At 42.1% G+C, this 22,307-nt stretch overlaps 3 protein-coding genes across 6 annotated transcripts; 2 read left to right on the forward strand and 1 right to left on the reverse strand.

The window, feature by feature from the left end:
- Positions 1-1,761: 1,761 nt before the first annotated feature.
- Positions 1,762-6,664, forward strand: LOC113712677 (O-fucosyltransferase 31). 2 transcript variants are annotated; one of them, XM_027236184.2, is made up of 10 exons: positions 1,762-2,098; positions 2,647-2,709; positions 2,806-2,887; positions 3,029-3,099; positions 3,239-3,327; positions 3,407-3,610; positions 4,581-4,845; positions 5,244-5,471; positions 5,582-5,779; positions 5,890-6,664. In XM_027236184.2, exons 1-10 carry the CDS (start codon positions 1,961-1,963, stop codon positions 6,097-6,099), a joined length of 1,548 nt encoding a protein of 515 aa, XP_027091985.2. In that variant the 5' UTR covers positions 1,762-1,960; the 3' UTR covers positions 6,100-6,664. The 2 variants fall into 2 exon arrangements, with proteins under 2 accessions (XP_027091985.2, XP_071923744.1); XM_072067643.1 differs by lacking the exon at positions 3,407-3,610.
- Positions 6,665-7,621: 957 nt separating this feature from the next.
- LOC113713086 (mechanosensitive ion channel protein 2, chloroplastic-like) lies at positions 7,622-14,286 on the reverse strand. 3 transcript variants are annotated; one of them, XM_027236803.2, is made up of 14 exons: positions 14,105-14,286; positions 13,155-13,306; positions 13,015-13,074; positions 12,439-12,596; positions 12,117-12,243; positions 11,923-12,020; positions 11,719-11,832; positions 11,052-11,112; positions 10,382-10,531; positions 10,138-10,248; positions 9,800-9,967; positions 9,598-9,711; positions 9,128-9,184; positions 7,622-8,663 (listed from the first exon to the last, which is right to left on the reverse strand). In XM_027236803.2, the coding sequence occupies exons 2-14, from the start codon at positions 13,245-13,247 to the stop codon at positions 7,785-7,787; spliced, it is 2,190 nt and encodes a 729-aa protein (XP_027092604.1). In that variant the 5' UTR covers positions 13,248-13,306; positions 14,105-14,286; the 3' UTR covers positions 7,622-7,784. The 3 variants fall into 3 exon arrangements, with proteins under 3 accessions (XP_027092604.1, XP_027092605.1, XP_071923823.1); XM_027236804.2 differs by having other exon boundaries at positions 12,117-12,240; positions 14,105-14,285; XM_072067722.1 differs by lacking the exon at positions 9,128-9,184.
- A 3,652-nt stretch (positions 14,287-17,938) lies between these two features.
- On the forward strand, positions 17,939-21,966 carry LOC113711618 (uncharacterized). Its single transcript, XM_027234772.1, has 2 exons — positions 17,939-18,257; positions 18,395-21,966. Exons 1-2 carry the CDS (start codon positions 17,939-17,941, stop codon positions 21,964-21,966), a joined length of 3,891 nt encoding a protein of 1,296 aa, XP_027090573.1.
- The last annotated feature ends 341 nt before the right edge of the window (positions 21,967-22,307 follow it).

A 22,307-nucleotide genomic window follows, 5' to 3' on the forward strand; every position in this document is an offset into this window, starting at 1 on the left:
TCATGTGTGCGTGTATAAATATATAGAAAATAATGACGTACATAGATGTCATTCTACATATAACATAACTGAGTAATAATGATATACACAAATTTAAAACTTTTCCAAATATTTGAAGTATAATATGCCAAAAGTTTATTACGTGTTTTGTGAGGTTATATGAAAAGTATAACTATTTCTAAGCCATACAAATTTTTTTTTCTGAATTATACGTACTAACGTATAGTATATCAACAGTATCAGTACTCACTAGGAACATGAAGATGTCGAAATTTGCTGTGGAAATCAAGCGTCACAATAATCACTTTTGGGTCCACATGGAATTACTCCTTACTATAGGGGCTAAAGCAATACTAAGGAAACTTTTTGGGGGTTACAAATGGCAATGTCCCATGTTATGTCAGTCTTTACCATAAATAGGCAGAGCTTTTCCCACCCAACTACAAGACGACGCTACCATTCTGCTTTACTTTTGTATCAGTCTTTGGGGAGTGGGAATCCAGTGGGCCCGGTGTTACCTTTTCAGGAATCTCTTGATGCTAGGGATGACAACGAGGATTTTTAGGGGGGATCCCTCCCCGTCCCCCAACCCGTTGCCAAAAACTCCCCCCTCCTCCCGTTTTCATTCCCCCCACCCTCTGCCTTGCCTCGCTTTTCCTGCGAATGTCCACGGATGATAATTTGGTTTTTTTTTTTCTAACAGCTTGTATTCAATAGATCAAAACTAAATTCAAAGAATAAAATAAAATATGAAACTGAAAAAAGTGAAAAATTAAAAGTGAAACAAAAAAAGTGTTGAAATAAAACACCAAGAAAATTAAAAAACTCAATTGGATTGTATAGATAACATTTGGGAATACTTATAGAATACGTAATATGTTTGTGCTAAATATCAATTAGGAATTTGGATAGAAATGAAATAAAGATTATATTTAGTTGTCAAATATTTTAAATTTATTATTATTAGATTATATAATATAATATATTTATTTATATTAATAAATTGAAACGGAGAACGGGGCGGGAGTTGATCCCCGTCCCCTCACCCCATTTAAAATGGGAGAGAAAAATTTTCTCTCGTTCACGCCCCATTACTCCCCTGCAGGGGCATTTGCCCCTGTTGTCATCCCTAATGCTAACCTTATAAAAGTGATGGGTTGGGGTTTGGGCCATTGCCTTGCTAAAGGACGTCCAAACTCTCTTGGTCTGGGCCCTTGTTATAAGGCCTGTAAAACATGGTCGACTCCACAACATTCGGAATCTTGAATTTTTTTGTTAACTTTGTCATGGTTCAATCGAAACTCTAAATCTTAAAAATTAAAATGTAAAGTGGGAAGATCTGAGAGTTAAACTAATAATTTCATGGTCAACTAGCTAATACTATCACTATCAACTTTTTTTTTTCATTTTTTTTAGCAGGAGAGAAGCGGGAAGGGGACAGAGATTTGAATCTAGAATCTCCGATCCTTAGCCACTAGACCAAAATCTCATCGATAACGTCACAACCAGTCTTTTTTTTTTTTTATTACTACATAAAACAAACAGATGAGGGAATGATGTTTCAAAAGTCACATGTCAGAAAATTTTGAGAATGCAATCTAGTTCAGGAATTTGATTGTGATTGGTATTGGTTGCAAAATAGGGGGCTTTTTTTTTGAGGGATAAAAAAATTAGGGGGCAAAATTTGGGCCAATAAGATGAGGATTGGAGCCCAAATCATTAGAAGGGCCGAGAGGTGAGTTATAATTTATATAGATAGAGGAGGTCCTATAGTTGGGCTTTGCAAAACCGATTGACAGAGGAAATAGCTACCATCATCGTCCTAAGACAAGAGGGGTGTTGCCAAACGTGAGATTTGTCATCGAAGAAGAAGCCAGGATCGTGAAGAGATCCATTGAAATCAACTCGAAGATGAAGAACTCAAGTTAGAGGTTAACATAGCATAGAATTTAATACTAAGATGAACAACAGAAATCAGCAGCAATTGCAATCTCAAACTCGAAGATGGGCTTTGGGAGGAGCGTTTGTGCTGCTACTACCGAATTTGTTTCCCGGCCTCCTCACTCCGCTGGGCCGTGCTTATCCCTCCCTCTTCTCTGTAATGTCCCTGTCTTTTTCTTTCTTTTGGTGGTCATTTTTTATTGCATTTGGAAGCTTTTTTTTTTTTCCTTTGAATTTGATCTCCTGAAGAGTTAGTTGTACGATGGTTTTTTTTTTTCCTTTTAGTTTCTGGGATTGTTGAAGTTTGGATTTTGTTTGGCGGGGGTTTTTCCTTTCATAATTTGCTGATATAGTCGAGATAAGTGCATTTTTCTGTTGTTTGGACTAGTTGTAATTTTTCGTTTGGAGAGTTTTCTTGGGGATGCCAGGAAATTGAGAAGACTGTAGTTTGGTGGTTTATATTATGATGAACTGAGTTTATACAGCCCTGCTGTCTGGATAAATTTGATTGCTACCTTTTCCCTCTGAGCCTAATGCAGATTTTATTTTCGTTTAGCTATAAATCATACGATGATTGGCTATTTGACGAGCTTAAGAGGCTTGGAATGCTCAAACTTTTGTTGCAACTTTCTACTTGCAAATCAGAGCAACTACTCTTTGCTTTATGATGTTTTATGTCACACAGAGGTATCTTTGCAATTTTAGGAATGGAATGCTCCGAGACCTATGCATTTGGAATTGATGAATGGGGCTTTACAACAACAAACAGTGAGTAGGTGCTAAGTTTATAGCTTTGGTCCAGAAATGATCTTTGGAACTTGGAATTAGTAGTTCTTTTGATCTGTTTTATCGTTCAACTTTCAGTCTGGTGAACAAGAATCAGAACTCTGGTCTCCCTTGCCCGACCAAGGATGGAAACGTTGTGCTGACTCACATGCTAAATCTTGTGAGTCCTTTCAGTTTGCTAATTGTACCTTGTCACCTTGTTGATGTTTCGCCAATTTGGCTCATAAACTTTCTTGGAGAAATGTGGCCCAGTTTCTTTGTCTTCTGATGGTCCAATACAAAACTGTATTTGCTTTTGTAGCTTTGCCCAAAAAGTCCCAGGGCTACATTCAAGTGTTTCTTGATGGAGGACTGAATCAGCAGCGAATGGGGGTAAGGTGGCTTCAGTTGTAGCTTCTGTTGTGTATGATATCTTGAGTTATCTGTGAATTGCTTAAAAGAATTCTTATAATGATATCAATATGTAATGTCTTTTAATACTTACTTAATTTCCCATTTGTCCCTTTTGAAGATTTGTGATGCCGTAGCTGTTGCTAAAATTTTAAATGCTACACTTGTGCTTCCACACTTTGAAGTGAATCCTGTTTGGCAAGATTCAAGGTACTGTATGCTCAAGATTATGCGTATTGGTTCCTAAACATAAACAGACACTTCTGACCTGAAATCTCATTTTCTGAAGTTCATTTACAGATATTTTTGATGCTGACCACTTTATTGATGCCCTGAAAAATGAAGTCTCTGTAGTTAAAGATCTGCCAAGTCAATATTCTTGGAGTACACGAGAGTATTATGCCACGGGCATAAGAGCCACTAGAATCAAAACAGCACCTATGCATGCACCTGCCACTTGGTATCTGGAAAATGTTTTGCCTGTAATGCAGAGGTTTGTGGAAATTAGAGCCCTGCATGCTTGGTGTTATTAGAGTGGTGGCCAAGACGTCACATTTAAGGCTGGTTAAATGCTTATGCTTATCTCTGTTGTGGAATATATGTCACTACTGTTTCTTTTTTTCTTTTAACAGTTGCTGTACAATCCTATTACCATTTAATTCTAAACACTAGGTATCTGCTAAAAAGAATCATTGTTTACAAGATATTGATTGACTCAAAACCATTTCAAAGGAAAGAACCAGTATCCCAATTCTTAGCAAGGCTTCTTTTTAAGGCATCAGTTTACTCATGGAAATCCTGGATCATTAAACTCTGTTCACCTGATGTGGATGCTGAATTGAAGATAATAACTTAAATTCTGTTCTCAGTTCTGATGACTTCTGGGCTTCTATTTCTTTGAATTGACTTCAATAAGGAAAACATGATGGTTGTTTGGGGATTTTCCAATAATTTAGATCAGGTGAATCGAAAGCTGTTGATGTTGCTGTTTTTGGTCCTTGTTATATGGTTCCAATGAAAATTAGTGCTTCCTCATCCACGTAATTTATGTCAATGTTATAGGAGCATAAATATTGTTTATAGACTGAATCATAAAGATCCCAATCTTTCACTTCTAAAGGTTTCACCTATGAGGCGTGTTCTTTCTATCATCATGTCATTGGATATTGTTCTAGAAAATATCTACGCCATCTGGAAGTAAATTCTGGCAATCATAGATGGATCTAGGGAGGGTGGGGCCCCACAGTTTCCTAGAAAAGAACAATTTCTTTCTCTTTAGAAATGGAAAATTTTCAAAATGTGTCCTATAGAAGTTTAAGATTTTCCTGTCAACATATATTTTCTGCATCCAGCTATGCTGGTACTTGCTCTTCTTCACAACATGTCCATTGTAGAGTAGCCTTCCTTGATTAAATTTTCCTACAAAATTATTGGTTTGATTCGTCCCTTGATTGCTTGTTTAGTTACGGGATTGCAGCTATTGCCCCATTTTCTCACCGATTGGCCTTCGACAACCTGCCTTATGAGATCCAGCAGCTTCGCTGTAAGGTTAATTTTGAGGCTTTGGTTTTTGTTCCCCATATCCGGATGTTAGCAGAGACCCTCATCAATCGCCTGCGGTATGCACCTAGTGGTGACAGGGCAGTAGGCGTCTCTAACTGGCAGGAAAGATTAGATGATAAGCGAAGAGCTGGAAAGTATGTTGTGTTACACCTGCGGTTTGACAAAGTATGAACCTTTCTGCTTTAAGCCTCTGATAAAGAAATGAGAGAATGCATTGCATGTTCATGTGCATATGGCGTTTTTTGGGGGGGGGGGGGTTGGGGGAGAGGTGTATAGCTAAGATAAGCTCAGTCGTTGGTTTAGCATTGTTTGTGGCTTACCAACTATAAGTAAATATAGATTACATTGTCTTGTGTTGTAATAGTTCCACATATGAAATCTGCTACTGAGAAGTTTTTCCAGATAGTTCCATGGTGCAATTCTCCATATGATTACCTTCTCAGCAACTATTATCTAAAACACATTTCGTTGAAGTTTGAATGCCGCATGGCTAGGCTGGATTTTAGAATTGAGGTACCATTTGTGTCCCTATTGCTCATCATGTCGGTATCTGTTGTGGACAGGATATGGCTGCTCACTCGGCTTGTGACTTTGGTGGGGGTAAAGCTGAGAAATTGGCACTTGGAAAATACCGGCAGGTGCTTTGGCAGGGAAGGGTACTCAATTCTCAGTTCACTGATGAAGAACTACGAATTCAAGGGCGTTGTCCTCTGACTCCGGAAGAAATTGGGCTTCTGCTGGCTGCTCTGGGCTACAATAACAGTACCAGACTGTATCTGGCATCCCACAAGGTTGATTGTGGAGATTGGAACTTAAGTCATTCTCCACTGTACTCCAAAATGTGAGGCTTCTTGTTTCAAGAAACAAGTTTCTGATGATTCTTTTTTCTTGTGTCATACAGGTTTATGGTGGTGAAGCTAGGATCTCAACTCTGAAAAAGCTGTTCCCTTATATGGAGGATAAAAAAAGCCTTTCTTCTGCCGAGGAACGGGCTAAGGTGGACGGAAAATCTTCTTTATTGGCTGCTGTGGACTATTATGTGGGCATGCAAAGTGACATTTTTGTTTCTGCTTCACCAGGAAACATGCATAATGCACTGGTAAGACTTGGTAAATTAGGTTAATTACTTGAATCTGTGTTCTGTTATGATGAATTGGATTGCTGATGCAACAAGAATGATGCTTGAGTTGGAATCTCTGGAATCCTCAGGTAGGACACCGAACTTACAACAACTTGAAGACCATTAGACCGAACATGGTGCTCTTGGGCAAGCTCTTCCTAAATAAAACCTTGGAATGGTCAGATTTCCAGCAAGCAGTTAAGAATGGGCACAAGAATAGACAAGGGCAACTCAGGTTAAGAAAAGAAAAGCAATCCATCTACACCTATCCTATTCCTGATTGCATGTGTCAAGCATAGTTGATTCTGATCCAAACACAAAACCTTGTTTGGCCCTCTTTCTTCATACTATAATCCAGGCCGGTAGTGGCTAAACATTGATAATGGTAAGTGGAACTCTTTCATCGCTGTCTATGACTTGTAAGAGAAAGCAGAAGACTACTTGGACTTCACCCTTACCGCGATGTGCTGTTTGCCTGCTGATTTAAGAAGTGTGAGTACTCTTCTTGGCTCTGGATTTTACCAGTGCTAATAAGCCAATTAGTCAAGTGCATATTCAGTTCTTCATCGGTAGTTGCTGTCGGTGATCTAATATTTTTGCCTTTCCCACCACGACAGTCTTGGCCTCCTCTGCGTGGAATGGGACTGCCATCCACATGAAAATTGAAGCTTTTCTTGGAGAATGTAGAAGTTTTGGTTATCATTTCTGTTTGCGTAATTTATGCTTAAGTAATCCAAGTGAGGTGCATGTAAATCATTACTATGATTCTATGAAGTGCGTGTATGACTAGGTCTGAAATCAGAAGGTTTTATTGTGATCAATTCTATTAGTAGCATAATAAAATATGTGGTATGTACCATCGAATTTCCAGCTCCGTCGCTTGATTTGACACACTGACGTTAACTTGAAAGTTACAGCTCTCAAAACGACTTAATCTAGTCATTGACTCACTTGTGTCTGGATTGTAATTATTTGGTTAAAAATTATATATTTACATCACAAACATATTTTTGCACCAATAAGTGAAAGTAATACATAATTATTTCAAATATATATTTCAAATAATCTCTTATCAAAACAAATCGGAGTATTTTTATAATTTAATATTTTATTAGGGTACTACCATTACTACCAATCTATCCTCCTTTCCCCTTTTCTTCATCTTCCCCCGGCCCGGCCATCCCCTCTCCCTCCCTCTACCCCAAACCCCCTCCCCCCTGGCCCTTTGGTCGCGACCTTTCTGGTCATGGGCAGAGGGGAGGGTGGTTTGGGGAGGGGCAGGACGGGGAGGAGAAGGAGAGGAAGAGGGAGAGAGAGGAGAAAGGAGGCGGATGAGCGATGGAGGAAGGGGGTGGTGGCAAGTAGAAAAGAGATAGAGGTGGTAGATTATTTTTTATTTATTTATTTATATTTTTGATTAGTCTATTTGAGATTTGTATAGATTAGATGCTTTTACAATTATATTATGGCAACATTATATTTGAAAATTTTATTTTTTAAAAAAGCTCAATCCTCATAGATCCACAATTTTAACTACTTTTTTTCACATCATAAAATATGCAGCTAAAAGTATTGTTCCAAATAATCTCATATCCAAACATATCAAATTTGTTATCCAATTTACTTGATTTTGTACTGCCGTATGGATTGGCTATCCTGATTAGAGGATTCCGCTTGCTGATGGAAAAAGTTATCTTATGCAATCAAGAGTAAAACCACCTTTTATCTCTTGGGGCTTTCAATACAAACGGTCTTGCAAATTCTGACCCACAATAGATTCCTTCTGATATAAGTTCAAAGAAAAAAAAAAACTCTTTAACATACTCGCATAAACTTCTAAATTCAATGAATTTTGAATTTCTGAGTTCAATACATTCCCATTTACAGGTGTTATGAAATTCATAACAGTGCAAAACGCAGCTCCAAAAAACACGCTTTATGCATTCTGCACTTTGTTAAAAGATATGCCAGTACTAGACACAGATCACTTTTCTTTTTCCTGCAAATCACGCGGTCCTCCATTTGGAATTTCGCCAATTTCATCCTGCTTATCTTTGCCTACAGTAGCCAACCCATTTCCATTCCAGCAGGCAGCTACGTCCTTGACCTCTGATTGAGTTGGGGCTGGTACCATATCTTCCTCAATTGGAAGTCTCATTTTCGAGCCTTCTAAAGCAACGCCAAGAACAATATTATCTTCCAATGTAGTCTTTGAAGCTGACGCTGATGGTATATGCCTTTCAACATCTGGCATTGCCTGTGAAGTGCTAGAAGCTACAGCTTTGCCATCATGGCCAAATTCTTGGACAGATGGACGCTGTATTTCAGGTACCTTTCCTCCAGTATTCAGACTTGTTGCAACAGCTGAAGCCTCTTCAGATACAGCTCTATCAGCTACCTGCTTCACGGAATTTCTTTGGCCTGGATCAATGGAACCCTTATGTGGCAAGGCATCAGAAGTTGAAGTTCTCTCAACTGTTGCCTTTTGATTGTTGTCAGATATCAGTTCTGTGGAGCCCTCATCATTGACTTTGTCATCATCAACAATTGATGTTGGTCCAACTTTAGCATCCACCTTAGTCTCAGATGTTGAGGTTGCTTCAACCTTCTCATCTTTTTCTTCATTAGGTTGTTCTGTACGACCTGTTGTCCTGATTTTATTGTCATTATTAACTTTATAAGAAGGATCAACCAGCAGGAAAGGACGATTAGATGCCGCTCTAGTACGACGGAAAATGGTCTCAGAAAATGGAATGGTTTCCACATCAGTTTCACCATATACTTTCTGCACTGTGCGTATGGGGGTGGCAAGCCGAGCTCGATGGTGACTGATCACTCTAAGGAGATCTTGCAAGATAGACTCCTATATTGAGGGAATTACACTGATTAAAAGGGGCTATATCTTCGAGCCATTGTACATGCTATAAAAATGTATTGAGACAATAAAGATAAATGACAAGATGAACTCTGAGTGCATTAATAGGTAAACAACAACTTGTTGATTGAAAAAAAAAAATCTAGAAACTCGAGGAGAGGTACTCAAGACTTGAACCGGTACGTCACGGTTACCTACCGGTGAGCTAGGTCTTAGGGAATGCAGACCTCTCCTGAATGTTTAACACTAAAAGCATGAAACTAGTAAATGCAGCTCAGAACTACTCGCAGAAGCTGCAGCTTCCAGCAGACCTTAATGACGACAAGGGCAGCAACAAAGGCAACACAGAAGATAAATAGAATCCATACTACTAAAAAAACCTAATTAAGCATCTGAAATCCCATTTGCATGTACCATCTAGCTAATCTGATTTACTATTAAGTGTTGCTTACCTTTACACATAGGTACTCTTCAAAACGTGAGGTCTTCACAAAGCAAGAGACCATAATCTGTTATATGATACAGGCCAACAAAAAGTTATTGCACTCTTAACAATAGCTACAAGCCATAAAGCTAGATGATAAAAACAATCTAAGGCAAAAAGAATGACAAATTTTTATATCTGGCAACCAAAGCAGAGGAAAGAGTCAGCAAACAGCTTCATATTGGCCTATTCAGCTAATTTGGTGAATATAATCAGTATTTGTAGCTAATAACAACTGAAGATTAGATGCCCCAGTGTCCTTCTGCATAGATCAACGCATTTTTGTATTTGAATGTAACCTTTCAGCTATGTAAGCTCATTTCATACAAGAACAAACAAAAACTCTTCCACAAATCATCTCTTCTCATCAGATAAAGTAGTAGGACTACTTCACATAAAAACGAGCCAATGATAACAGTTATGAAATGAAAAACTCACCATGAGTGCCTGATTCTCTGTATCTATATAATCTAGAAATACTCGCCTATGCAACTTCTGCTGCTCTATTTGAGGATTTTTAGCCAAAACCTTGCGCATATCAGACACAATATTCTGTTTAAAACAAAAGGTATAAGTGGCGTGAAAATATAGGAACAATGCCAACATCATAGCATTTATAAGAAGGAATATCAAATCTTACATTGATCTTATTGACATCCAAATGACTTATGGCGAGGCTGGATTTAATTCGCCAATGAGTCTTCTGGCTAAGATTCCTCACTACATTCATTGTAAACTTGTGACTTGGAATGTGAACTGCTTCACGGTCATCACCTCTTATAACTGTTGGTGACCACCATCCCACATGCTGAACAACAAATTAAATACATTTTAGATTCTCCAGACAGTATTTCAACACTAAGTCACATGTTCATACAGTATTTAATGATCCAGTTAACTCTGCAAGGAGTTTAAGATTTATATGCAGAACTTTGTCACCACAAATATCATAAAGATTTTAGGACAATGCAGACAAACCTCAACTGTACCAGAAACTTCATAGCCATCAATCTTTGTCTGAATCCAATCGTTGAGAACAAATGGCCGTGTTGCATGGATCATTACACTTGAAAGGAAATTTGTGAGAATCTGAAGAAAATGGAAGAGAACTATTTAGCCTTAGAAGGAAAGGGAAGCTAAGACAGATGCGGGGAAAGGTATTTACAGTAATTACTTGCACTAATTGCTACAAAAGATACAGGGAGGAAGGAGAACGATTTACCTCACGACCAGCAAGGGTTAATAATACTGTCCCAAGACCCCCAGCAGTTAGCCACTTCTGGGTTGAAAAACCAAGCAATTCCATGAATAATGAAACAGCAGCAACCCATACTGCAGTATATACAGCTTTTCCAGCAAACTCAAAGCCCATCTAAAGGTGCAAATCATCACGAAGTTAGATTATTTACAATACCATTGGCAAACTGACAGATCCATATGACCAAAACCAACCAAATAAACAAAATGCTAGACCTATTTTACAGTCTATCTAAACACATGGATGGAATTCTCAACGAATTAGGATGCATGTTATCCGTAAGAACCTCTAAACAGTATCACGAATACGTGACAGATGTAAACTAAACACCTACCTGTAGGTAGTGTTTGTAGTGCAAAACACGAAATCTTTAGTTAACTCAGAACCAAAAGGCAATACCATAATAAGCAACAGAGAATGTGCATGCATGACAAGGCAGAAAGACTAGCATCTTAATTACCCATTAGTCATTAATGACTGGCAACATAATGGCCTCTTGCATCAATTAATGGGCCTTTTCTACAAGTGGTTTTAGGTTCACATTAATTTCTAGTATGCAGAACATTTGAACGGTTGCACATGTAATGAGAGAATGTAAATCTGTTGCATAGATCTAAAAGTAATCAAAACGTACTGTTCTTGCATCACTAGATTCTTTTGTTTCGACAAAGAACTTCTGAGTCTGATGAATCAAGCTGTCCAAAAAAAAAAAAAAACCAAGATTAGATATCATACTCTAGAATCTATACTAACTCCAACAGAAAGGGCATGACAAGAGAAGCAACAGACTGCAGACAAGGTCCAATTACGGCAAGCACATTTACCCGCTCACATCCATGCGTACAAGTATGTTTGTATCTAAGGGGCACAAAGAAAGGGGAGGGAGGGAGGGAGGGTGGGGAAGAGAGAGAGAGAGTTGCACAGCAGCATAAAGTTGTACAAACAATTAAATGGAAAGCAGAGACTCGTCCTAAGAAGATTGTTGCCACAGCAAAACAACTTATATTTTCAAGGAGGGGCAAACAACATACAGTTACAAGATCATATCTTATGATATAAAGAGGGGGGAGGGGGAAGGGGAGAGAGAGAGAGAGAGCTATGCCTTTAACATCAGCAAAACAACCAACTCCAGTAGAAATAAAACAAATTAAACAACCAATAATGCGAACTTTGAGTTTTCTAAGAGAAATCAATCGTAGAATGACCCTATCCTTTTACTTTAACAGAAAAGAAAACAAAGATAGTAATAGATCAAGTTGTTTGTTGCCTAGCACTAGAGAGTTTTAAAGCAATAAGTTTACCTTGATAAACAGTAGGCAAAGGCAAGAATAGTAGACAGTGATCGTACAAAATACAAAAGCCGTCGCTTGACAGCCTGGCTAGCTACTGAAGTTAGAATCACAGGATCAAGTGCTCTGCAGAAGTTCCATCAAAAGGAAAAATAATCAGATCGTCTAAAGACAAAACAGGTTATAACAAACATTCCAATTTTGTCCCACTAGTACCTGCAAATGAGCATTGCTCCAGTCCAAAACAGCAAAGGTTGAAGATAGGAAGTCACAAGATTATGTATCCCGCTCTTTTTCCAACTACCATCATTCTTCTGCATGAAAAAATTCATGAGGGACATCAGCAAAGTATCAGCTTAAACACCTCATGAAAGAAAAGAAAAACATTGGGGTAATGATAAAGAATGTACACTTAGGAAAAGAATCCTCCCGAAACGCATGAGCGGCCCTAAGCCCCAAGCAGCCAAGGCAATTATACCAATGGCTGGAACCAACTGAAGCACAGGAGGACTTCCATGCAAAGTACCATGTGACCTGCTAAAAATGGTTATGAGTTTATCCAATGTGCCCGTCATCTCATGGTGCAAAAAAAAAACTGTATTTGCAATAAATAAAGACAAGCTTATGGTCCATCCTACCATTTCATGACAACCAACGAGGACAACAAGAGGGAAAGGGGACCCTTATAAGAATCCCACAGAAAGCCTTGAAAGCATTAAATAAAACATGTACCTGGAAATTATTTTTGCAGCTGCTTTCAGAACAGGAATCTCATTTCCTCCACCGGGTTTTAATAGGGATCGGCACGTAAAACCATTAAATTTAGCATTATTAGGGCATAGGGGGCCATGTACATTTTTCAAAACGCAGAGACTCCAAGCATCCTGTCGCTACATGATTGACAAAATTAGTGTCCACACATAAGACAACTTCTCTAAAATAAATAAATAAATAAATATATCCCTCACAGATTAGAGAAGTGCTGGTCAAGGACTAGGTAAATTTTTAGAATCCACGAAATTTGACAAGTTCCCATTAAATTTAACCAAATATATCGAATTTCGCTCATTTCATCATCCACTTGGAAAGTTTCAACTCCCAAACAAAACATGAATCCAAAAAGATAGCAAATAACAAGCTTAAGTAGATAATGGATATGCTAAAAACAAACTTCTTCTTTGGTATCAACAACATTGAGATATTTGGGTTGGTATGCTATTCACGAATTCCAATCAGTTGCTTAGCATGAAAGCATAAAATTCCAGCAGCATAAGAGGAGTAAATGGAAAGCATATGCGCATTACATACCACTGAATAAGATGAAAGAGACGAGCTAAACGAGTGTAAGCGGGTCTTCTCCATCATGCCCTGGACACGAACAAATGAAAATTAGAATAACTTACTTGAGAAAAAGTTAGCAAAGAGACTGAAGGGTGCAGATCATGTACCGAATGTAGTAAACCTCCATGCACCTTAAACTGGCCATAGTGGCCACAGATTCGCATTTCACAGGGCGAAAGCAAGGAAGTTGCAGCTGCCATTGTCTCAACATATAAAAAGAAACGGCACAATACCGAGTGCACATCAACTGGAACTCCCCCTGGAACCCACCATTTTCATAAGAAATAGATACACAACCAAAAAATCATGTGAAGTCAAACAGGCAGGCAGACATAATTAAATAACATTTATCCCAGAATAATGATCAAGAAAAAAAATAAAGATTCCATTTTTAGCAACCCAAACAATTAATATGCACAACTCTACAATAGTAAAATTTTCTTTTCTTTTTTTTTTAACTCTATAATAACAGTTCATCAAAGACAAAAACTAAATTCTCTAATTATAGAAAACACTTTCGCTGGACAACGATTTAGAGCAAATCCATTTTTGTTATAAAGTTACACATAAATTAACAAATAAAAGTATCCAAGTGCATAACATGAAGAATTCTCCCTCGTCCTTAAGCTTTGACAATCTCTCTCTCTCTCTCTCTCTCTCTCTCTCTCTCTCTCTTCTTTTTTTTTTTTGGGAGGGGGGTGGTGGGGTTCCAAGGGAATAGAAAAAGGTTGCATTATTTACTTATTTAGCAGTATTTTCTTAGCTATCCTCTGCTACATTTAGCTGCCAAATCAAACAAAATAACAGAAAAGGTCATCAAAATAATCTCCATCCTTCGGTGCTTATTATATTCCCAGTTCCTCGTCCTCCAAATTTCAGCTCAACCTTAACTGTACAGCCACAATCCGAACAAAATTTATCACAATTAAAGAACCCCAAGATTCAAAATGCAGAGCATCTTAACTAATTAACCCTGCATATATCAACAAGGACGACGAAATTTTAAATAAAATAAAATAAAAAAAGAAAAAGGAAAAGGAAAACTAATGGCTTCTACCTTAGTTTACCGCAAAATGCAAACAGCAAGAAAAGCGGACCAAAATAAATAAATGAATAAAACTTTGTTCGGAACTGAGAAGGAAGGAAAGAGGAAAAACTTGCGCCGGCCGGCTGCTACTGTTCCGTGGTCAAATGGAACTACTACTATTATTACACGGGGCCTTTTGTAGAGGGGGGATTGTTCATTATTGTTATGGATAAATAGGGACTGCTGACGTGGGGGACTGAGAGCTATGTTTTGTTGCCGCGTACGGCTTTGTCAGTCTATTGCCTGTTGCTTTGCTTTTGCAACTAACCCACGTTTCCCACAAGTTGTTTTGCCTTTTTTTTTTTTGGGTAAAGTACATAAAACCCCCCTGTGGTTAAGGAAATTGACACGAAATCTCCTTATTGTTTAGAAACTCCCACTTAACCCCCCTATGCTTTGGACTTATTTGGCTTTTACCTGCTAACCGACTGAGGAGCCGGTAATAATATGAAATACCAAAAATACCCTCATATATAATATGTGAAAAGTTACGGATGCAATGAGTCAATTTGAGAAATTGCATCTTGAATAGGCATCCCTCCATCATGGGCTGAGCATCGTCCCTTCCTTTCCTAGCGGCAGGATCTCTTTGTTCTTCGCATTCGCTGGAGTAGCATTCCGCATCCCAAAACATTCTTCGCTAGCAAGCGTTGTCCACAAAAGCAGCACCAACTCCAAAGTCGGCATTCCTTCTTCCTGTTCCTGAGGAAAAACCCATCTTCAATGCACACCGTCTGCTTCTCGCCTGATTCTCTAGATCGTTCCCGGGACCAGCAACAACGAACGAAAGCCCAAAGAAAATCCTTACCAGTGTAAACAGCCCTAATTCAGGGCGCGTAGATCAATGCCAAAGTAAGCTAAAGCTTCGTCTTTTCCGTTCTGGGTACAGAATCTCAGGGATTGGCTCAGAAGCCGCAGGCGCTTTTTCTGATTGGTTTGTTGCTTTGCTTGCTCCCTTCTCTTGCTTACACATTCTGTAGCTTTTTTTGTTTTTCAAGGCTTTGATTGCCTGTTTGATTAGGCCTAGATCTGGCTGAAACCTTTTCAAAAGGAGTCGAATCAGTCTGGCGACTTCCTCAATTGCTAACCAACTAAACCCAGAAGAGATGCCATTGTGGATGGAAAGGCTAACTACGCAGCTATGCGACAGAAAGATGGGCGAAGTGGATCAAAAAGGTAGATTTGTGGCCCTTGAGAACTGCCTTTGGGGATTGAGCAAGCCAGGGATTAAGAGCGTATGTTAGGTAGTTCAGATTTGTAGCAAGTAGTGCCCATGAATCTGAGTTCGGAGTGAGCTGGAGATGCTCCCTTTTCTCTATGAATTGCGAGTCACTCAAGAAGCAGTGCCCAACCTAGGACTACTATGAACCATTGCTTGCTTCCCGCCTAGCAATCCTGGTAATTGGAACGAAGCTATAGCCCTTTCTTTCATTCTCTTTCGAAATTAGGTATGAAAGGCTCTATTGCTTTCCCATTGAAGAAGGGTTAGGCTGACCTGGAATCCAATTGAATAGAGGTTGGGTCTTCGATTTGCATCTCTGTCAAAATTTTTCATTTGCAGATCTACAACTATGGTGGGTGCAAGCTTGGAAGAGACATAGAGGACAAAATTGGAATGAAATGAGTTTCTGCTAGACACAAGTTACCATTAAGTCGCGTAAATATCACTCGCTAGCTCCCCAGCCGGTTAGCAGGTAAAATCCAAACAAGTCCAAAGCACAGGGGGGTTAAGTGGGAGTTTCTAAACAATGAGGAGGTTTCGTGTCAATTTCCTTAACCACAGGGGGGTTTTATGTACTTTACCCTTTTTTTTTTATTGGTACGAAATATAGTACTAGTAAATACTAAATACTACCAAAAAGCGTTTAAAAATGGATTCACAGAAATAATTTTTTTTTTTTAAAAAAATGACCAATTCATACAAGTTCAAAATCTTTTCATTTTTCAACACTTGACTATATGCACTAAAATTATTTTAAATACATGTCACGTGTGTAAAATTTAGAGTTAAATTTCAAAATTAAAATGACATGATATGCATCCAAATTCGTATATTATCAATGTCGATAAAATCTATCTAACCAAAAAAAAAAGAGCAAAGAGTATCATTTTTCTAGATGTTGGGCGGTCAATTGCAAAAGGATACATATTTCTTGAGGTTGGGTGCCATAAAATAAAATTCCAAGTGGTGTAATTGGATGATCACATATTCCAATTCGATCTCAAATTCAAGCATGGATAATGCTATTTGAATTCAAGCGAGTAACGATACTTGAACTCGAACTCGAACTCGACTCATGCGAGTAGTATACAAACTTAAACTCCCCTCAAATTAACTTGAAAATCCCGTCAAGTCTTGTCGAGTTCGAACCACCCAAATCCAAGCTTGAAATCGAGCTCAAAGCCTGATTTTTATATTCAATTTCCATTCCTAATTTTCCATTCAACTCAGCTCAAGACGTGCATTGAGGATGGTCATTTCGGCTCGAGTACCTCCCGAAGTGCCACCTCGGCAAGACCTGTTGGTTTGGAACCCACCTCATTACCACTCCGGCTAAGATCATTAGCCGAAGTGATGCTTGATTATTTGATAACTGCAGAAAGGTACGATGTGACTCCTGACACATCTGACACCTGGAAAGGCTGCTCTGATACGCCGTCTGAACCTGACAGATGTCCCCTCACATCTCATAAAGATTGGTCAAGTCTACCGGATGCACTGACCATCTCAGATCTTTAGGGACTCGTGCCGACAGTCCCTCTCTCCTATCCTTCCTCTATAAATTCTCAACATTTCTATTGAGAAAGGGATGATGACCAATTCTCTGGTAACATACTCCTCCCTTCAATTATACTACCTCCTTACAACCGAACTAACTTGAGCTTCGGAGTTATATTAGGGGATTCAGCCCCTCTTATTACCCAAGCAGGTGACCACGTCCAAGAGAGCTGCCCAAGATAAAAATACTTCTCCAGTTTGGGTGACTTACTCCAGCGGGACGGAAATCACCTCTTCAATTGGCGCCGTCTGTGGGAACGCAAAGACATCAGAGTATGAAGCCTACGCGTTCTAAGAGCAGAAAAGCTCTCACTATTGGGGCTGAGCAAAGTAATGCAGCCCAACAAGAAGGTATATCTGAAGGGCAGGGGTCTCCAAGGACCCAGCCCGCAAACGAAGAAGCCATCTCTCGTATGGCCGAGTTTGTTACTGACAATCCCAACATCTTCGAGGAATTAGGGAGATACCTGAAGAGGCAAGGCAAGCAAAAAGCCGAATCCTCTAAGAGGAAGTCAGATGGGTCTCCTGAAGACTCGTCCGAAAAGGAGTCTGATGGAAGGCGCCTAAGCCGAAGTGCCTCGAAACGGGCATTCTCCAAGGCCACCTCTAAGGTAGCCTCAATGACCAAGGCATTCTCCCGGGGACTCTTGGGGCGACGACCTGAGGAGGAACCTCGGCCCCTGGGGATACCCGGGGTGAATTACATGAGGGCTCCACCTTTCACCGACGATATCAATGAGGAGAGGCTCCCTCCCAACTTCAAGCTTCCCTCAATTCCATCCTATGATGGTCGGGGTGATCTGGAGGACCATATCCACGCCTTCATCTCGGCCTTTCGCTTATACTGCATCCCTGACCCCGTCATATGCCGAGCCTTCCCAGTATTCCTCCAGGGGACAGCTCGAAAATGGTTCTGGGGGTTAGAACCTAGGAGCATCTCAACCCTGGGATGACTGGTAGAAAGATTTCTCCACAGGTTCATTCCATCCCGACCTACGACCCGAACCTCGGCCTACCTGCTGAACATGCAGCAAAACCCGGGTGAGTCACTTCGGTCGTATGTTCAGAGGTTCCATGAAGAGAGCGTGCAGATACCTGATCCCAATGAGCAGGTCACCATCGCCGCTTTCACCCATGGGCTCGTTTCCGGGGTGTTCAACACAGGAATCCACAAAAAATATCCCCGCACTCTCCATGAACTATGGTTAAAGGTCGAGAAGGGCATACAGGCCGAGGAGCTCAACCGCATGAAAAAAGAAGTCCAAGCTGCTCGCCCGAGGGCTGACGCCCGAAGAGGGAAGGAGCCTAGCCGAAGTGAAGCGGGGACAGGAAGCGGCTTCCAAAGTCCCGGCTGAGATCGCAGGAGTATGTTCGACAGGATCTCAAAAGGAAAGTCACCCATTCCTGAATCCGAACTAACTCCTTTGAACACTAGCCGGTCTCGGGTGCTATCCGTAATGGAACAAAATAACCTTGGAAAGGCACCCCCCAAGATGCAGGGCAGCAGGGACAAGAGGAACTCGACCCTCTATTACTTATATCACGAGATATAGGACATGAAACCGAGGACTGTAACGACCTCAAGAGAGAGATCGAGAACCTCATTAGACAAGGCCACCTCAAGCAGTTTATCCGCCGAAGTGGAGGTCATCCGCGCGATGAGAATCGACGTGATAAGCGAGGTGATCAACCCCAAGATGAGAGGCGGGTATCGAGAACTAGTTGCCGACCTCCTGAGAATCCTAGGGAGTCGAAGAGGCCACCCGGAGACGGATCCTCAGGTCAAGGATTAGGATATGAACCAAATATTGCCGGAGTCATCAACACCATTGCTGGATGTCCGACGGGAGGAGATAGTCAAAACTCCCGGAAGAGGACCTACAGACAAGCCAACCCGGATCAGGCTGAGTCGAGTTCTCGCCTCTCTGAGGTGATCACTTACGGGCCCAGTGACCCCGTCCCAGCTGCCTCCAGCAGTCATGAAGCATTGGTGATTGAAGTCCTCACCAATAACTACATCGTGAAAAAGGTCTACATTTACCCGGGGAGTTCAGTTGACGTCATGTACCTTCGTACTTTTGATAGCCTTAAACTGGCCATGGTGAGAACTCCTCTTGTCGGGTTCGGGGGACACATTGTGCATCTCGAAGGGATGGTGACTTTGACAGTGACTGTAGGGCGTCACCTCCGCTGCAGAACCATCCCCGTCAACTTCGTGGTGGTCAAGGCTGACTCCCCATACAACTTACTCCTAGGCCGACCTACACTTAATGCTTTACGGGCAGTATACTCCACCTATCACCTAAGCTTTAAGTTTCCTACTCCAGAGGGGGTAGCCGAGGTCAGCAGCGACGTCTGCGCTGCCCGGGAGTGTTACCCCGCCACTCTACAAGCAGCCTCCCCGTCCACCTCCGGAGCAAGGCCCGAGAGGAGGTCAAATATCCTCTCTATAGATAGCATCGATCCTCAACGAGCTGAGAAGATCCCGAGGCTGGAGACTGGGGATGAGGTGGAAGAATTCCCTCTGGACCCCACGAAGCCTGATCAAACGATTCGCGTCGGTACCCGATTGCCCAGTCCTATCAAAAGAGGTATGGTGAGCCTTCTCAGAGAATACCGGGACGTCTTTGCTTGGGCCGCAGAGGAGGTTCAAGGGGTCCCGCATCACCTCATGATACATGAGTTGAACGTCGACCCCCAAATCCGCCCGGTCAAGCAGAAAAGAAGGCACCTCGGCCCTGAGCGTAGCCGAGCTGTTGGCGAAGAGGTGGACAAGCTCCTCCCTGCAAAGATCATCCGGGAGGTCCAATATCCTACTTGGTTATCCAACCCGGTTATGGTAAAGAAGGACACGGGGGCTTGGAGAATGTGCGTCGACTTTACCGATCTCAACAAAGCTTGTCCCAAGGACTGCTACCCATTGCCCAAGATTGATACCCTGGTGGATTCAGCAATGGGCTATGAAGTCCTCTGCTTCTTTGATGCCTTCAAGGGGTATCACCAGATCGGGATGAGACCGGAAGACCAGGAGAAGACCGCCTTCTACACTGACCGAGGCACGTATTGTTACACCACTATGCCTTTCGGATTGAAGAACGCCGGGGCCACATACCAACGCTTGGTTAACCAAGCCTTTAAGTCTCAGATCGGCCGGATGGTTGAGGCCTATGTAGATGATATCCTCCTCAAAAGTCGGACAACCTCCACATTCCTTGCCGACCTGAAGGAAGTCCTGGAAGTCTTTCGGAAGACGCGAATAATGCTAAACCCTAAGAAGTGTGTCCTGGGGGTCACTTCGGGGAAGTTTTTGGGTTACCTCGTCTCCAGGCGAGGTATTGAAGCAAATCCAGACAAGGTGAAAGCAATTCAAGAGATGTCTTCACCTCGGTGCGTCCGCGATGTCCAAAGGTTGACGGGGCGGTTGGCCGCCCTGAATCGATTCCTATCGCATTCAGCCTCCAAGGCATTGCCGTTTTTTAAAGTCCTTAAAAAGGCCAACAACTTCTCCTGGACCGAAGAGTGTCAACAGGCGTTTGAGCAGCTAAAGGAGTACCTCAACCACCTCCCAACACTCACTTCACCTCGCCCAGGGGACAAGTTAATCTTGTACCTATCTGCTGCCGCTGAAGCTGTAAGTGCCGTACTAATAAGGGAGGAAGGTGTCCAAACACCTGTTTACTATGTCAGCCGAGTCCTCCGAGGTCCGGAGACCAGGTACACTCAGGCGGAGAAACTTGTGCTAGCCTTAATTCATGCAGCTCATAGGCTTAAGCCCTACTTTTTGGCCCATCACGTCTGCCTGAGGACAGACCAACCACTTCGGCAGGTCCTATCGCGACCGGAGGCCTCTGGACGCCTCACCAAGTGGGCCATCGAGCTGGGAGAGTACGATTTATCTTATGAGCCTCGCACGGCCATTAAAGCCCAGGCTCTCGCGGATTTTCTTGCCGAACTTACTTTTGAGGAAGCGAATGAGATCATCCCGGTTATTACCCAGGCTGTCACCTCGTCCACCGCCGAGCCTCAACAATGGACCTTGCATGTAGATGGCTCATCCAATAGTGAGGGTAGTGGAGCTGGTTTGCTCCTCGAAGATCCCCAAGGAGAAATTTGCTCGTATGCCTTGAGGTTTGATTTTGCTGCTTCCAACAATGAGGCCGAATACGAAGCAGTCATCGCCGGCCTGCAGTTAGCTCGTAAGCTCGGGGCCGCGCATATTATGGTCTATAGCGATTCTCAACTCGTTGTATGCCAATTACTAGGCGAATACGAGGCCAGGGAAGAGGTGATGCATCGATACCTCTCCAAGGTCCTCCAGCTAGTGGCACACTTCCAGTCTTTTGAAATCCAGAGGATACCACGGTCACAGAACAGGAGAGCTGATGCCCTCTCCCGGCTCGCTTCTACCTCTTTTTCTGACCTGAACAAAACGGTCATTGTAGAAGTTTTAGCCGCACCGGGGTACGAAGGGGAAGAGGTGTATCCCATCTACCCTGGGGATACCTGGATGGGACCGTTAGTTCGATTCCTCAGCCGAGGTGAACTCCCCGAAGACCGAGCTGAGTCACGCAAACTTCAGCGTAAAGCATCTCGGTACGCCCTTCAACAGGGCCTCTTGTACAAGATGTCCTACCTCGGCCCATGGCTACGATGTATCACCCCAGAAGAAGGCGACAGAATTCTTCAGGACATTCACGAGGGACTCTGTGGTGCCCACGTCGGTTTCAGGATGCTCGTGAAAAAGGCTTTGCTGCTTGGATACTTTTGGCCCACCATGAGGGTAGATGCCCAGGTCATGGTCCTTTGCTGCCCTTCTTGTCAGCACCATGCCCCTGAGCACCATGCCCCTGAGCACCACCGACCAACCAATCTTATGATTCCTATCACCTCGCCGTGGCCCTTCGAGCAGTGGGGAACCGACATAATCGGCCCATTTCCAAGGGCTCCAGGTGGTTATACTTACGTGGTGGTAGCAGTGGACTACTTCACCAAATGGGTTGAAGCGGAGCCCCTGAGAAGCATCACCGGAATGGCCGTTCAAAAATTTTTCTAGAAAAATGTGGTTTGTTGTTTCGGCTTGCCCCGGGTGGTCATCTCGGATAATGGCAGACAGTTCGCGGACAATCCTTTCAAGACGTGGTGTGAACACTTGGGAATTAAACAGCACTTCACCTCGGTGGGACACCCTCAGGCAAATGGACAAGCTGAAAACTTCAACCGAACTCTCCTCCATGGCCTCAAGACCAGGCTTTACCGGGCTGGATCGTCATGGATGGAAGAGCTCCCAAGCGTGCTGTGGTCCTACCGAACCACGCCGAGCTCAGCGACTCAAGAAACACCGTTCTCTCTAACTTATGGATCCGAGGCTGTCGTTCCAGCCGAATTCATCACCCC

This window comes from Coffea arabica, chromosome 10e (genome assembly GCF_036785885.1).
Source record: "Coffea arabica cultivar ET-39 chromosome 10e, Coffea Arabica ET-39 HiFi, whole genome shotgun sequence".
Lineage (NCBI taxonomy): Eukaryota > Viridiplantae > Streptophyta > Magnoliopsida > Gentianales > Rubiaceae > Coffea > Coffea arabica.

Bases quoted from the DNA above. Each gene is read 5' to 3' on its own strand.
- LOC113712677 (XM_027236184.2), top strand. From the start codon at position 1,961: ATGAACAACAGAAATCAGCAGCAATTGCAATCTCAAACTCGAAGATGG. The intron at 2,888-3,028 runs GTGAGTCCTTTC...TTGCTTTTGTAG, and splicing joins TGACTCACATGCTAAATCTT to CTTTGCCCAAAAAGTCCCAG. The intron at 3,328-3,406 runs GTACTGTATGCT...CATTTTCTGAAG, and splicing joins CCTGTTTGGCAAGATTCAAG to TTCATTTACAGATATTTTTG.
- LOC113713086 (XM_027236803.2), bottom strand. From the start codon at position 13,247: ATGGCAGCTGCAACTTCCTTGCTTTCGCCCTGTGAAATGCGAATCTGT. The intron at 13,075-13,154 runs GTACATGATCTG...GTTCGTGTCCAG, and splicing joins ATGGAGGTTTACTACATTCG to GGCATGATGGAGAAGACCCG. The intron at 11,833-11,922 runs GTACTAGTGGGA...GAACTTCTGCAG, and splicing joins GGAGCAATGCTCATTTGCAG to AGCACTTGATCCTGTGATTC.
- LOC113711618 (XM_027234772.1), top strand. From the start codon at position 17,939: ATGCAGCAAAACCCGGGTGAGTCACTTCGGTCGTATGTTCAGAGGTTC. The intron at 18,258-18,394 runs GTCCCGGCTGAG...AACCTTGGAAAG, and splicing joins GACAGGAAGCGGCTTCCAAA to GCACCCCCCAAGATGCAGGG.